This window comes from Squalius cephalus (genome assembly GCF_949319135.1).
Source record: "Squalius cephalus genome assembly, chromosome: 5".
Classification (NCBI taxonomy): Eukaryota; Metazoa; Chordata; class Actinopteri; order Cypriniformes; family Leuciscidae; genus Squalius; species Squalius cephalus.
In genome coordinates, this window is record NC_137126.1 from 7296606 (window position 1) to 7313453 (window position 16848).

General features: G+C 38.4%; 1 protein-coding gene across 2 annotated transcripts; it reads right to left on the reverse strand.

Annotated features, from left to right (window-relative positions):
• Positions 1–1716: 1716 nt before the first annotated feature.
• hnrnpul1l (heterogeneous nuclear ribonucleoprotein U-like 1 like) lies at positions 1717–16361 on the reverse strand. Of its 2 annotated transcripts, XM_079872011.1 has the most exons (16): positions 16245–16361; positions 15561–15818; positions 14024–14443; positions 12967–13147; positions 12819–12892; positions 11727–11866; positions 11522–11621; positions 11244–11356; positions 10858–11124; positions 9167–9289; positions 8672–8800; positions 7208–7376; positions 6215–6487; positions 4017–4198; positions 3749–3931; positions 1717–2739 (listed from the first exon to the last, which is right to left on the reverse strand). In XM_079872011.1, the coding sequence occupies exons 2-16, from the start codon at positions 15775–15777 to the stop codon at positions 2611–2613; spliced, it is 2700 nt and encodes an 899-aa protein (XP_079728137.1). In that variant the 5' UTR covers positions 15778–15818; positions 16245–16361; the 3' UTR covers positions 1717–2610. The 2 variants fall into 2 exon arrangements, with proteins under 2 accessions (XP_079728137.1, XP_079728138.1); XM_079872012.1 differs by lacking the exons at positions 1717–2739; positions 3749–3931; positions 4017–4198 and adding an exon at positions 4321–4385.
• Positions 16362–16848: the final 487 nt, after the last annotated feature.

Sequence of the window (16848 nt, forward strand, 5' to 3'; positions counted from 1 at the left end):
GTAACAATGAAATTTTTTATGCTAGATGTAGATATCCCCCACTTAGCATGTTATGTTTTGCAGTTTTTAATTAGTCAGATAATAGATAATTATATACATTTTAAATATTGTTTATCCTTATTTTTATTTATGGGCCTAACAGTAAATTAATTATAATCACCACCTGCAAGTGTACACTTTGAAAAGTAAAAATGCCATAAGGTTAGCTAATTCAACTTTATTAAAACTGAGCAGACATAGGCTAGCATAAATAGTAGACAAATCAAAGGAAAAAATAAACAGGTGTGCGAGCGGTTACAAACTATTTTTTTTCTCTCTCTGTGCGTTTTCAAAAAAGAAAAAAAAAAACATTAACGTGCAACAAGCACGAGTCGCTGTCTGTTCAATGAGTGCTGAAATGTCAATTACTCATCATTTAAGTCATTTTGGTTTCATTGTGGCTTACAACTTTTGGCATAAAGTTAAAATATTTGTCATACCTGACCAGAAGATGTTCAACTCTTTTCCTAACGGATCGCAAACTCCATGAATTATCAGCTAACGTTATTCTGTCCCTTCAGTTAGAATGAACAAATAAATGTCACATTAGATAAGTAAGTTGTAGGTTGTGTTTGAATAATTACGTATCTTATTTAGCTGAGATATATAAAATGCAATTTGTATCCTTTCTCGATGAAGAATGAGACAACACACTGAGCCCAACGGTCGACTGAAATTTAAAAGGCTGATTTTCGCGCTTCGGGGCAGTTGTCCAGTGGTTGCCCAGACACCCTCGGCACAACCTTAAACAATGGCCCTGAACGGTGGTTCAATGTCAACATTGTGACAACGCTGCAACAACCTTCACCACACAACGTAGAATAGAAACCTTTTGGCCATGTTGTTAAAACGTTGTTAGAAGGTTGGGTACGTTGTGCCAACGTTCTGTGTTTGCTGGGTAACTTTATATAAGGTGCACTTCCAGATTTAAAACTTTGCAGGATGTTTTCATTCACTTAGAGCTATTTTACACACACATGAAAGGTCATTTTCAAAAATCCATAATAGGGGCACTTTAAAGAAATTGCATTTTAAGGACTACACCAAACAGCTGGTAGGGACTACATGACATTCCTCCCGGATTAAAAACCTTAACATTTACATAAACCCCACCCCCGGAACAAGATTTATAGACAGAATATGCTAATCAATGACTAGCAGATAATGACACATAAGATACATAAATTCATCAACTAAAGTTAAACATTTAGAAATGTTGTTTACATGTTGTCACTTCTTCTTGAGTCTCTCCATCTATGTCTGACTCCGGTTTGAACATAAAAGGATACAAGTTTTCGACATTTTCAGTGCATGTCTGTGTGAGGTAAAAGGACACAAGCTCTTGAAGCTCCGCCCTCTGTGCCGGGAGCAGCAGCTCATTTGCATTTAAAGGGACAGACACAAATACGGAACGTTTTTGCTCACCCTCAAAAAGTGACAACTTTAACATGCTATATAAAAATATCTGTGGGGTATTTTGAGCTAAAACTTAACATACACACTCTGGGGACATCAGAGATTTATTTTACATCTTGTGAAAAGGGCAATGTACGACCCCTTTAATGATTTCTTTTGTTAAACTTTATCATTCCACATTTGAAGATGGGTTTCAGACAGATTGAGGGTTGTTTTAGCTTTCACATATTCTTAATTTATACAAAAACACAGAACACAGGATGGTTCTTCTGATTATATTCTCAAATACAAAATAATGCATTTTGATTTTACACAAAACCATATGTAGATACTGCTTTACAGACAAGACAAGGTAAAAACATATCCACACAAGGAACTATTTTGGATCATTACTAATTTGCAACATGGGAATAGATGTGCATCAGACCAATCAGTCATTTTAAAAATGCTATATAAAAAGGAAAATGATAACCTTCACAGGTTTGAGACATCAGAAAATTGTTATTCAAGATTTAGGTTATTAAAATTTCCAATATGATGCATCTAGACAAAAGTGTTACATGGTCTTACGTCAATGTGTACATACAGGCATATGATCATACAGAACAATACCCATAACCATCTACTGCAAAATGTGGTTCTTTAATCATACAAGATAAAAAATAAAATAAAATCAGTGGTAAAACTATTGGAACACAGAAACACCCTGCCTCTCTCTCTCTCTCTATACATCAGATGTAAAACTAAGCGTGCAGAGCTTCCTCGATAAATTTATCCTGCTCTATTCTGAAACATTCAAGCACATCATAGTGTGTGAGCTTTTTGGAGCGGACTAAACCACACATTACTAAATTCAAAAGTCAAATCTCTCATCTACAAGTACACAGAGAAAAAAAAAAAAAAAAAAAAAAGATCAAGCATGTAAACAAATATTAAGTAGATAGAAGATCTAAAAAGGGATACTTGCTACCAAAACTCAAAAGAGCAATGGAGGGCCACAGAAATGTGGCTACCTTTAAGGTTGGCATAAATAGGGAGAGAATAAACTTTTACAGAGAGCAGGGGGAAAAAAAGGGGAAAGACTGGGAAGGATCACAAAAAAGGCATGAGGAATGCTGCTTAGGGAATGGGCCGTCCGAAGCGGCTGCGATGCTACTACTGTGTTCCCTGAGCACCCTGGCTGCCTTGGGCGCCCTGCTGGTAGTTGCCGTAATTGCCGTATTGGTTGTAGTACTGGTTCCACTGGCTCTGGTTCTGGTAGTACTGCTGCCACTGCTGAGCGTACTGAGGGAAGTAATACAATGTATAAAAATGCATGCATCAACAACACAATACTAAACAGTGCCTTGCAGGGCAGAAATTAATAGGGACGTCAAAAACTGCACCAAAATAAACAAAAATGCCCACCAAATTTAAGAACAAATGCCCTAGCACAAATATACTAAATCTTTTTATGGCTGTTGAGATTGAAGAACCTTTCTGTTGAGCTATGAATGCAATTGTCAATCAGAGGCGTTTAGATTAGTCACCGCTGAAAAGGCTGTTTTGATCAGTGTGTGCACTCAACGACTGAATTCTGCAATTAAGAGGTTCACTTTGTAGTGTAATAACTAATGTAATTACTGTAATAAGAGTTTAAACTTGCTCTAGACTGAAGTCATGGACCACTTCAGTGATAGGGAATTTACGTTGCTCGCTTTCTGTTTTTAATTTATTCCATTTGAGTAACAGTTTTGTGCTTCAAGCTACGAAAACAACCAATATGAAGTCTTGATTTTCTAATTTCTACAAAACTAATTCATCAATGGTTCTTAGATTTTGTCTATAGCCTACAAGAATATGACGTGCCGTTCACCCAAATGCAAAAACATCATCTATTCAATTAATCAACAATATCAATTAGAACTGACTATATTCATTTATGTAATACATTTTTATAATTTATATATAGACTATTTTATTTAGGCAATTGCAGTGTAAATACATGAACAGTATTAAACAGTCTGTGTAAATAAACATGCCATATCAGTTGCAGCTTCTGCTCCATCTTTGCTGTGTAAAGATGGCTTCTGTTGATGTTGATAAAATTTTGTTTTAGTATTCTGATTGAAGTAATTTATTAAATTACAGTATTTGACATAGGACAACACAGATGCATTTAATAAAGTAATCATAAAAATTGCGCATGCAGAGGTAAAAATGCCCCTGGAAATCAATTCCGATTGCCCCTTAATGTAAAAGTGAAGGTCTGACCCTGGTGCCTGTATGCAGTTTCTATCACTGACAGTCTCACCTGCTGGTACTGCTGATTGTAGCTCTGCTGCTGCTGGTTGTAGGTCTGTTGTGTGGGCGCTGGAGTTTGACTGTAGCTCTGAGTACTGTATCCTGGGTACTGACTGTAGTTGCCATAGTTGTACCCTTGGTTATAGTTGCTCTGGTTGTAGGGCTGGCTGTAGCTTTGATTATAAGACTGAGGCTACAGAAAAGAGAGAAAATAATAACTACAAGTCCTGCTGGATTCCTAAAATGAATCTTGGTTAATGCAAGCCCTGTCCTAGTACCTGTGATTGGCTGTAGCCTCCACTTGCTCCAGAGCTACTCTTGTTGTAGGAGCCCTGGCGGTTGTGGTTGTAACTGCTTCCAGACTGCTGGTTGCGGTTGTATCCACCGCCACGGCCTCCTGAGCCTCCATCCCTGTAGTTCGATCCCCAGCGATTCTGGCTGTAGCCTCCACGGTTGTATCCTAATCAATAAGTTGAGTGATTATGAACATCTAGTTCTTGTAGGCAGTATCTAACCAGCAATGCAGATCAATAAGTAAGGAATAACTGTATAGTAGGCTGGTCATTAATTGCAAAATACACCCAGACCAGGATATGATCAGGATAACTTGTAATCACCTTGAAGGGGTTTCTTTGCGATAACATCATCTGAAAGCACATTATCCTGTTTGTTACACGGCTGTTCAATACGTGGGCAAGAACTATTGATTTGCATCCCTATCATTTGCATTACTATCCCTTACAATATCAGTACTATTAATACTAAAGTTCTCCAAAATCATTTTAAATATAATCCACAACAGAGATCTAAAATGACCGCAGTTGCATTGTATGAAACAAGAAAGCGAGTTTATGGTGTGATTTGAGGGACATGAAAGTAGCACTGGTTTCAGTTAACCAGATGAGAGTACTGATATACACTGTTGCCATCGATGATGGCAAATAAATATTAGGAAATATCACACCTCTGAATGCCACGGCTGACCAATCAGAATCAAGTATTCCAGTGTAATAGCTGTAATAATTGTATAAACATGACCGCACTAAACTTTGGGGTCAGTAATCTATAATGTTTTTGAAAGAAGATTCTCTTGTTCACAGTCTTTGTTTATTTGATAAAACATAAGATTAAAAGCACTAATATTTTATATTGTAATAATATTTCACAATAACAGTTTTCTAGTTTTAAGTGTAATTTATTCCTGTGATTTTTCAGCATCATTACACCAGTCTTAAGTGTCACATGATCCTTCAGAAATCATTCTAATATGCTGATTTTCTGCTCTAGAAACATTTCTTATCAATGTTGAAAACAGTCGTGCTGCTGCTTAATATTTTTTTGGAAACAGTGATACATTTGTTCAGGATTCTATTGTTTCTGTTAAAAGAACATTTGTTTTTCCTATTTAAAAAGCATTTATTTGAAATAGATATTGTTTTAGGGGTGGGAATCTCTAGGCACCTTCAGAGGGCTGCAATGTGATGATAAAACGATTATCGATGCATCTTTTTTTCTATACAGATTTTTTTTTTCTCACTGTCTATACTTGGTACTTTTAAAACAAAGTATTTGTAATGATCCATAATTAATTTACTTCCAATATATTTTATTAATTAAACAAATGGAAATGATTTGGCAATAAATGTTGTGATAGAGTTTGTAATTCGCTTTGCATTTTCTGAGTTGGGTGAAAGCTTTTAAGGTTGTCCTGGTTTCCACGTCAGCACTTTTTGATCTGACATGTGTGGTTTATAACAGAATTCTGCACCGAATTTAAATGCTTCCAATTAGATCTCGCTGCGATATTATTAATTCTACGGTGAATTCAAATGCTTTCTCACTGGATCGCCCAGCGCTGTGTAATAACAGTGTCGCGTGATTGAGATCGGCCCACGAGTAAACCTGTTCGGAGCTCACGCTGCGCTAAACGGTCCGCGCGCCACAGCTCAAACGAATAGCAGTTTCATTTCGTTTGCCGTTTGATGTTTCTCATATGTAACAGAAGTTGCAGCTCTTATCAGTTGGACAACGTGGTGATCACATCAGTGCGACCTCTTGTCGCACATTTGGTCGCAGTCTGAAGCCCTACTTGCATAAAGTGTGGCTCTTGTCCAGGTCCTTTTTCCGTTCAACTTCATAAAGCCAAAGTTACGCTGGATTTTAACGCAGAGGGTGCCGGTCGAATTTCTCGCTCAACCATCACGCGTCTCTCAACCAGACTGTCCAGGTGCCTTTTGCGTTCCGTCAACATTACGTTATCAATTTACATTTAGAAAATTGATTTTTGACATTTGTGATTCGATTCAGAATTGTCCGCATCGCGATGTATCTAAGGATCGATTTTTTTCCCCCACCCCTATATTGTTTGCAACATTATAACTTTTGTTAATATGTGTTCTTGATACAAGTATTATTTTCTTTCATTTACTAACCCTAAACTTGAAACACACAGAACTAACAAATTCAACACTCTTACCTCCTCGGAAGCCTCCACCTCCGGAGCCGCCTCGGTTCTGGTAGCCACCTCCTCCTCTACCACCCTGAGGTCCACTACGATTGTCATAGCGCTGGAAGTTGCTACGGCCGCGGAAACCACCCTGGCGGTTATCAAAGCGCTTCTCCGGGGGAGGGCCTGCTTTACGGCCTTCTTCGTTGTACTGCTTGATGAGGGTGTCGGCTTCTTCCCGCTGAAGCTCTATGAATCGCACCTCGTCCAGGAACTCGCCGGCGTCGGGCAGAACAAAGTTTGCTGCGGGAGCAGAGGCATGCAATGAGGGACAGAATAGCCGTGCAGGAAAAAGACAAAGAGAATCATAATCAGCACCATACAATGGTGACAGCAAAAATACAGGGGAGGGGACAGAACAAGGAGACAAAGAGAGTAAAAGAGAGAGAACTGGATCATGTGGTGATAAAGGTAACATGCTCTAGGACAAACGTTGCCTTAGCGGTGTAAGAAAACCCTTGTCCGAGAGTAGGAATATGAGGACAATGTAGGGGGCCATAGGGAATGAAATTAAACTAAAAACAGTTGCCAGAAAAAGAGTGTTATGATAAAAGCTGTCCAGGGAAAATAAGTAGGAACTAGCCAAGGGCATCTGTCCAATAATTTATTTAACATCTAATAATACTGCCAATACAAACTGCTCAGTTGCTGAAGCGAATTGGAGAGCCTGAGCCAATTGCAGCAATTCTGTTCCTCAATCCTGATTATCTGAGCTGGTTTGCAGTGGTGACGAATGGCATGAGAGACAATGCAATAAAATGTGGTTAACAGGGCAGGAAGAGATGAAAAAAAAGGTGAGAGGAGCTCTTTTATCTGGCAAAAAGGTTTAACAGAAGGAGGGACGGGTGGGTTCTTCCAAGTCTTAAAAAAAAGAAACAAAAAAGAAACAAAAAAAACAAACAGCAAAAGCAGATCTGGTGTGTAGTTTTGAACATTTGTTTTGGTTATCCATGGCATTCCTACCTTTCATTTCTAACACAGCATGATCGGGAACATCCTTCCCTTCCTCATCAGTTCGCTTTAACGTTCGCTCTTTTAAATCCTCATCCGTGGGACAAATTACAATAGCCTTGCGTTGAAAACCTTCAAAAGGACGCATTTTTCGTCTCTGGGCTGATCCATATACATTTGTCTAGCAATGGTGACAAGAAAGAAGTAGAAGCTGTTCATTATTTGCTTTTGTTACGGCTTTGCGTTCCATAGGAGGGGAATTGGATTCCTGCAACGATGAAAGTGAGAGAGTTTTTTTTCATGTCTATAGTTACTGCTCTGGAATGACTAGCGGTTGTCTCTCACAACCCCAACTGACTTACCGTGAACTGAGCCGACACATGAGAGTTTATGAATGACTGACAATGTATAGGGGACCCTTTCTGCTTCCCTCACGCTAGCACGTTTAACAGAAGCCGCTCTCTTATGAGAAGCTTGTTACAAACAACTGGTCTGTCAGTTTCTTACTGTACAATAAAAGATCCAAGTTACATGAATTTACATGAAATTAAATTCTTATTTGACAGCTTAAGACTGCAGTCTACTGTTTTCTCTTAAACTAACAAAACACAGTCATGCTCTTAATGTAATTACATCAATGATTTCTAAACATCAACGGCAGAGATTTTGACATCATCTGCTGGTACATATTGTCCTGTCTAGAAGGAAATCATCTTAAATTTCTGAGGAATGTAAATAACCCTCACTTCTGTATTTCAAACACATGCACTGCCTGGGTCCCCTCACTTACCTTTACTCATCCGTTGAAAAGACCAGAATGCCCGACACAGACAAACATTTAGTACCAACCTGTGCATACTCACAGACTCCTAAAGGACCCATTAGCATGTCCTTTGACCTTACCTACCTTACAACCTCTGGAACTGTCTACCTGTAAACTTCAAGCCGGTTAGTTTTTCCACTTACCTGCCATTCATTTTTAAAAACAACATTCAAGTAAAGTTCCAAGTTTATCTAATGAAAAGTTCTCGTTTTCTTTACAGTTACCATAGCAACAGAAGGTGTTTTCTTACTCACCAGGCAGTGATTACTTGTTTTTCAACATCTTACTAATGTCATGGACTACTTGTACAGTGTGGCAAAATTTCTTTACAACAAGGCAATACATAAAGTCAAAAATATTCATTTGCATTCTTTCACTGCTCGTTTTTAACGTGTAAAGCGAAACAAAACAAATCATAATTCAGCAACATGTTCAGGACAAAGAAATAAGGACTGGATAAAACAAGTCTTCAGGAGCACAATAGGCTAACCAATGCTTTGGACTAAGCTACAGAGAGATCAAAAGTGCATTAATGAACATGTGCATCAGTGAGCAGCAGTGGATGTGGGGTTGTTTTTGGGGAGGAGGGTTGAGAAGGAAGGGAAGAGCTTTAGCTGTGAGAACAACACAGAGGCAGGCAAGTATGGCAGTACCTGGTCCAGGATGTAGTTGCGCTTCTTGCGGGCAGCAATCTGGATGAGCCTGTTGAGACACTGCGTGGCCTGCTGAATAAGTACGTCCCAGCGTCCGGCATAGTTGCGCTGCCGACGGAGTCCCATGACCTGACGTAAACGACACAATAGACTTCAGGAATTAGAGGAACTACATATTTTAGTGGATGGCCTGAACAACTTTGAGTTATTGTTCTTAACCAAGGTTGGGGAACTCTAGCCCTCATGGTCCTGCAGAGTTTAGCTCCAACCTTGATAAAACCATCTAGTTAAGGCATTGTGGATTACCAAGCAGGTGTGTTTGATTACACTGAAGCTAAACACTGAAGGACATCGGACCTCGAGTTAATGCCCATCGTTGGTTTTTAAAACACAAGATCATCAGGCAAAGATTTCTGTCTGAACGTGTATGGCAGTAGCAACATGGCTTTACAATGCACAGTTGCTATATTAACAGATTATATCCAACAGCCATACCTTCATCTTATCCATGATAGCATTTGTGCCCAGGATGTTGTACTTCTTGTCTGGGTTCTCTTCTGCATATTTTATGGCCCAGGTGGTTTTTCCACTACCAGGCAGACCAACCATCATCAGGATCTAAGAAGAAAATATTTAGGCAACATTTTACAAACCAGGTATCACCAACATCTTCTGTCCACTGATTGCGTAATAGTTGTGGCCAAAGGTTTTGGCAGTGGCAAATTTTGTTTTGCAAAGTTTGCTGCTTCAGTTGTTGATTCACATTGTTTGTAGATTATTGTGCAGAATGATCAGATGCATTTTAAATATTGCAAAAAGCTTAATTGACCAAGAACTATTACAAAAACCCCAAATTTCACTGTTTTTTGGCCCTGCCTCAAAATCCCCAGCAAACATAATTTCACTATTCATATCAACTAGGGATGTGCATGAGTACGCAAGTACCCGGACGTGACAGCGATGATGTGATGCAATGATGCCTGGAATCACTTTGATTATGAAAATAGTCAAGAACAAGATGCGCAGGACCAATCCGCCATATACATAACATTATAATGAGATCAGTATTGTAATAGAATGTTATAATTCTTTGTGCTTTGTGACAGTCTGGTGTTCATTCTCTTCAGTCTCGGCTCAAACGGCAATGCCTAACATTATTGACTATGATTGGATAATTTGAGACATATCCCTTTGAGTGGACATATTTGAGTGTTATTTTTTTCCTTCAACAGTAGGCCTATGTTTTAATTAAAATAATTTCTCGTTATGGCTCAGAAAAAGCAGAGGGATATCTGGAATCACTTCATAAAGTAGATGAAAATACAGTTAAGTGCAAGATGGATAAGCTAAGCACTGCCAATCCGCCAAACATAACATTATAATGAGAAAACACTGAAGAATGTTGTTCTTTTTGCTTCAGTTGCCCGTGTTTCAGCGCATTGTTACGGGAAGAGCGCATCAACAACGGGAGTGACACTTTCTGGCTAGCACGTAACTGAAAATTTAAATTTTATGTTGTATATCTAGGATCTCCGATTAATCTCAAATAGGTCACGTCATATAGAACGGGTTTCAGTTTATTGGTGTTCATTCACTCTTCGGCTTCACCTCATGCAGCTATTCCTTTTAGTTGTTTCTTTTTCGTGTTATTTTTCTTGTCATATTTTAATATTTTGAGGTTATGAAGGGTCAACACTGCAAATAATGACTCTTTAAATATATTAAATGTTTTTGCCAATAAAAGCCTTTACCATTGCTTACCATGGTTTTCCAGTATACCATAGAAACGTGACAAAACTTATCTACAAACACTGAAGCAGCAAACTTTGCGAAACAATGTCACTTCTGGCCATGACTATACATGTCTTTGTACGTCTTGCAAACATAAACATTTGTTTTTCTGTTATGTATTAAGCAATGTGTAATAATGCTATCATTATATAGCTGGAGATATATGAGGTCTTGACCCAAGAATTAACTGTGCAGTCTTTCGACAACACAATAGGTAGACATTTTGAAACCTATCAGATAATGGCATAATTTTCCAGCCAAAGTTTATGAATTTATAGTTGTATAAATTTTAGCCACAGCTGCAAATAATAATAAAAAAATCTCACTATAAAATCTTTGATGAGACTGCTATAGGTAATGAATATTTATCTCAAATATTAACTGTCAATTCAAACCTCGCATTCAGTTTTATTGGCAGGTCCCAGTGTCCCTCTGACTCGGTCGTCCAGGTCAAGGTCCTGAATGAAGGTGAAGCCTTCTGGCTTGGGGAAGAAGGGCTCCTCTCTCTGTCCAAAGTTGAATTCTATGGCACAGTTCTTCACCAATACATGTGGGAAAAGAGCACGTCCGGCCAGTTCCTCTCGAGTGACACTGAAACACGGGCCCAGTGACTTGCCATTCTTGGAGAATGCCATCTCTACTTCCTCACCGCTTTCAAAGTCCTATGAAAGGCAATCCGAGTGGGAAAAAGAAAAGAAATAAGGTTAATAACACAATGTCTGAGACCTTATTAAGATGCACTGTTTAATGTAATATAAAAAAATAAGAGAAAAACAATTACAATATAGCAGCCAATGATATCATTTTCACTGAACTTTTCCCCATAGTCTTCAAATTTACAGTTGGAGGATTTCTTGCCAGTTCCTCCATAGCCAAAAGAGAAGGGTTCTTCACCTATAATATACATAAGTTATAATTAATAAATTAGTTCAACTACAATGTTAATACAACACAAAACATAAACCCCACACTTTCCAGGAATATCTACCACTGTTTGATTTATTTCACTAAAGAAAAAGGCATTAGGGGTCAGAAATGCCTTGAAGTATGGTCATTTACCGAGTTGAGTGTTGCATGAATCCAGGGACCATCCGATTCTCACCACATGAGGGTCAGGCTCAGAGCTAGGAAGGTGCTTTACTGAAATTTCCTCATTTATCTAAACAAAGGAAAGGACAGGAGAGATCAGTATCTCTACAGATTTCTAAGGCAATCAAACATGGCACTGGTTTACAACACTCGTATTAAATAGCATCTTTGTTACCTTCATTTCAAAGCACACACGTCCTTTGGTAACACCGTAAGTGGCTCGAGCACCTGACCACAGGAAGGCAAAACCCTCAATGGTCAGAGGGTAACCACTGTATCTGTCACGAGCCACTTTGAAATGCAGGTCACAGTTATCTGGAGACAAACAAACCAGAAGACAATCTGTAATGTACTATTCTGTGATGTTAACGAAACGCTGGATATGAAACTATCAACCACATTTAAAATAAATCTTGTGTCCAGGAATGGAAATTAGGGATGTTCCGATACCACTTGTTTTCCAGAACGAGTATGATACCGATACTTTCATTTTTGGCAGTTGATGATACTGGTACAGGTATTTTTATTCCATTTGTATTTTTTGTTTTTTAAATGTTGGGTAGAGAAACCAAAAGAATTTGAATCCTATTAGTTGGCAAAAAAACATGCACCAAACCCTAATCCAAAATGTAATCTTAAACCATTAGTAAGTACATATTATCATTCAACATTGCTCAGCTCTTAAATGTATAATTACACTGGAACAAGGACATCTTAAAATAAAGTGTAAACAATACGTCCTATAGTAATTTTCATGCTTAATTATCCCTGTTAAATTGTATCGTAGAAGCCTCTGTTACATTCAGTTTCTTTTATCATTCTATCATATTTCATCTTTCATTAAATATCAGAGCGCACATTTAGAGCTGCTCCAGTGCAGCAGTAAAGCAATCACATGACGTTTTCCTGTAATAAAATAGAGAACCTATGCTTATAGATACATCATGTAACAGTTAATGTTTTCACTTACATACTATTATGTACTAGTTTAAATGACACAGCTATATAGACGTAAATACTGAATTTATGTTTAATATTGCTTTAATTAGATACATTTATGTCATAGAGACAGATTTAATCTCGATTATCTCCATTCTGCTGTCTGTGTTTCTTTGTAAGGACACAAACACTGTGCACACGCTGCGAGGAGAATTTTAATGAGAATGAATAAAAGAGCTCAGTATTGGGTATCCCTAATGAAAATACAGCACTGCAAATACGAACAGCTCCGTCACACAAAAAAAATTCTCTCCATAATTATACTCACAGGTGTCAATAACCACAAGTTTATCATCAATGTCTTCCTCCTCTTCTTCAGCTGGGGGCTGTGGTGATCGTCCCCTACAACAACCAATGAGAACTCTGAGAATGAGCAATACATAATAACGAAATACATCCAAGGAGGCATAACTTACCTCCTTTCCTCACGATGCTCATAGTAACCGTACCCTCGACTGTCATCATATGACCTCTTGCGACTGTATGACGAGTATCTATCATCCTCTGATTTAGCCTGTGCATCCCAGTCACCAGCCTGCTCAGCCTGCTGTGGTGCGTCCCCGTCGGCCTTCTCCTCGGGCTTCACTTCGCAACTCTCTAAAAGATTGGGATACATTAATATATCATAAGCTACATCAAATAAAAATGCTAAGACCACATTTAATGTCAACTTCTGACTTTTAAGAACTATGTGCATTGTACAATGAACCTAATTTGCATAGAAAGGTGGCACGAATGGCAATGACTACATTTAAATACATTAAACTAGCACATATGATGATCAAGTGGGACTGAGTGTGGAAAGTTAAAGCAGTGGTTCCCAACCATTTTACTGGAGGCCTCCGAACACTGCACATTTTGCATGTCTCCTTTGTCACCCATTTCAGATCTTTGAGTCATTACTAATGAGCTGATGAACTGAAACAGGTGTGTTTGATTGAGGAGACATGCAAAATGTGCAGTGTTGAGGGTCCTTCAGGAATAGTTCACCCAAAAAAATGAACATTTCCTGATTATTTACCATACAAAATGTATATGACTTTATATATGACAGGAGAAATTAAGGCTTTTGAGCAAAATATTTCAGGATTTTTCTCCATCCACACAACCCCAGCCTACATCAAGCGTGACCTTCCTGACGTGCCAACATAACTGAATTAAATCTGCCTAAAAATGAATTTTGGACTGTTAAAAATGGACTATGGTGATCCCCATTCACTTGCATTAGATGGAGAAATGTGTGCAATGTTTTCCTCAAATCATAATCTTAATTTCTTTACGGCTGAAGAAAGGAGTCATATACATCTTGGATGGCCTGGGGGTGAGTAAATAATCAGGACATTTTCATTTTTGGGCAAACTATTTCTTAAATAATGTGCTAAAAAAAAAAAATCAAGAAACATTATTTTTGTAATAAAACAACTATTATTAGAGAATTCACCCCATGTGGTTTCTAAACTTGACAAGACTAACCTGACTCTTCCTGCTGGCTGCGTTGACTTGAGTCTCCCTCTGGGATCTGCCGTGATGCTGGCTTGTCACTCTTCTGCGCCACCTCTGGCTCTGCAGGTGAAGGAGTCGCCTCGTACTCCTGCTTCATCTCCTCCTCCAACTGCTTCCCGGCTGCTTCCTCACGGCACGGCTTCTTGGCCTCAGGCTCCTGGTATTCATCCTGCTCACAGGAGTACTGCTCTGTCATTTGTTCCGGCATCGCATCCGATGAATAATCACTCGTTCCCAAAGCAAGTATGGGGGTCTCGGGGCTGTCCTCGTTGCCTTCATTACTCTCATTTCCCTGATCGTCAAATCCACCCTGGTAGAGATCTGTGCTGTTGCCATCATCAAACTGTGCCTTGGATTCTTCTCCAAAATCTTTCTCACTGGCTGCAATTTCTGTGCAGAAATTAAGCAGAATTAAAAAATGTTGTCGCACTAATGTCTTTAAACTAATTGAAAAAGTAATTTAAGCCAATTTTAACAATATTTTAAAATTGTTTGCTGCATGGTTAAAAAAAACACTACACATAAAATGTTGTTTATGACAGAAATAAAAAACCCTAGTTAAATGCATATTATTATTACATTCAGAAATAATGTAAAATACTGGTAAATAAATGTAAAAGTTTACATAAACACTATAAACGCATAGCTTATCAGTGGTTTTAATTCCCCTCCCTCCACAACAAATCTTACATTTTTAAATTAAAACCTTAAAATTGAATGGTATTCAGAACAGAGCAAGAATGAAAAATATAAATGGCTACATAAACGCAGAGCCAAAACAAATTCATTTAAAGCGAAACTGAAACCGAGACGGTGTTGGTCTCACATAGCCTACCTCTTCCTTTGTCACGAATCCAAATGTTTCCGCGTTATTTGTAAAACGAAACCCCTGTTTTTTAATGGGTCGTCTTTTTTTACAGAAAGCATTTTCCAGGCTAGGAAATAACTTTTTTGTTGCATTAATGTCTTCAACAACAAATTACCATCAATTTTGTATTCATTCAGAATTACTCAATGAATTTAAGTATTATTAAATTATTTTAAGAGAATGTATTCACAAAAAGGAAAGTTTAAGGTGTCCTTATTACAGTGTAATTACAGTGTTAATACTAATGTGTGTGTGTGTGTGTATATTACAGAGAGGAGAGAGAAATTATCATTACATATCCATGATTTTTTATTTTAAAGTTCTTACTAAAATAATTAAATCATTATTTACTACAAGATTTTTCCAGAACTGGCTGTAAAATTCCCTGTAATTTTTCCTCAAATGGAAACACTTCCCCTAACGTTAAATTTAAAAATATCAACCAGTGCTTGCTTTATTTCACAGAAGGATGTCCTACATCAAACGCTTAACCCCCTATGGTGGTTATCCACGCTGCCAGGCGGTCCCTTATAAATAATAATCTCTCCTAATCTCTGTGAAGCACATCTCCATTTGCAACAGCAACCTGGATTACTGCCACAGAACATAGCCAGGTCAAAACATAAACCCAAGTATTACCTTCCTCCTGATCATCATTCTCCTCTCCAGGCTCCCCGCCAGCCTCGAAGTTCTGCTCCTGCTCGCCCGATGGAGCATCGCCCGCCGCCTCGGCCTCCAGTGCCGCCTGCAATCGGTCCGCCAGATCCGCCTTCAGCCCGCGAGTGTCCAGGCCTCGTCGCTGGAGCTCTTCTTTCAGCTCATTGACTTTGAGCTTTTTAACATTAAGCCCGCTCATTGTTCATGCACCCCTACAGCAGTTTATTCCAAACTGTGCGCCTGTAGATCAGAGTAAACAAACCCGAGTCATTGATTGGTTACTGTACGCGCTCAGCGGATCATCTACACGATCGCTAAAATATTAGCCCGCAAGCTAACTGGCTAACAGAGGCAAAGGTCTTTGCAGCCAAAATAGAATTTCACTGAATTGTATTTAGCGTTTAGGCATTAGTACATTAAATACAACAACATGCACATACCAAATCCATTTGTTTAAGTGTCAAAACAATGTAGTAACGTGGTTTACCGAAGCCATTGACTTAACGCACACTTAGCATTTGTGGTAACTAGCGCACTATGGAGTCAAATAATTTGCGCGCAAAAACCACCAGCCTCACATGCATACTCTAAAATCACCACATTCCAGTTTAAGCCACAAACAGAACATAAATACTTCCTCGTGTTTGCAGAAAACCAAATATTTACCTTTATCTGTCAGTTTCCCTCTCAAGCAAATTGTCGTTACGGTTGTATCAAAAATGGAGGGTGACCGTGGTAGCCCACTTCCTCCGCCTCGCGAGAGTCTGAGTGCTCTCTGTCCCTGAAGCTGATTGGCTAAAGCTGCTGTCTGTCTGAGGCCCGTTTAGCCAATCATATTTGTCATACGCAACCATCTCCGTAAACTTCCGTTACATGTCGACATTAATGTTCATGTCTTTCTTTCTTTGTTACAGACTACAGTCTACATTCATATAAAATCAATGTAAACGTGTCAAATACAACACATTTCCTTTTTATTCTGGGACTAAATCTAAGCCATTTTATTCTGGGACTTCAATATATTTTTTAAGTACTTTTTGTAATTCACAGAGAACAAAGGAATGGGAGAAATGCATGTAGATCAAATTTTGCTCAAATAAAATAAAACCTTTGAGTTAAATACATTATGTTTTGTCCCAGTTGCAATAACCATAAACTGGGATAAGTGCCAAAATAAATGGCACTTTAAATGTTTATAATATAAATATATTTTTTATTTATTACGAGACGTCTCTACTTGTATTTGTTTTTATACTTTATATTTTACGTT

What these genes read in the sequence shown, in the direction of transcription:
- hnrnpul1l (XM_079872011.1), bottom strand. Translation starts at nt 15,777, where the DNA reads ATGAGCGGGCTTAATGTTAAAAAGCTCAAAGTCAATGAGCTGAAAGAA. An exon ending in CAGCCAGCAGGAAGAGTCAG is followed by an intron (nt 13,148 to 14,023) that starts GTTAGTCTTGTC and finishes CCAATCTTTTAG; the next exon opens with AGAGTTGCGAAGTGAAGCCC. An exon ending in GAGCATCGTGAGGAAAGGAG is followed by an intron (nt 12,893 to 12,966) that starts GTAAGTTATGCC and finishes TGGTTGTTGTAG; the next exon opens with GGGACGATCACCACAGCCCC.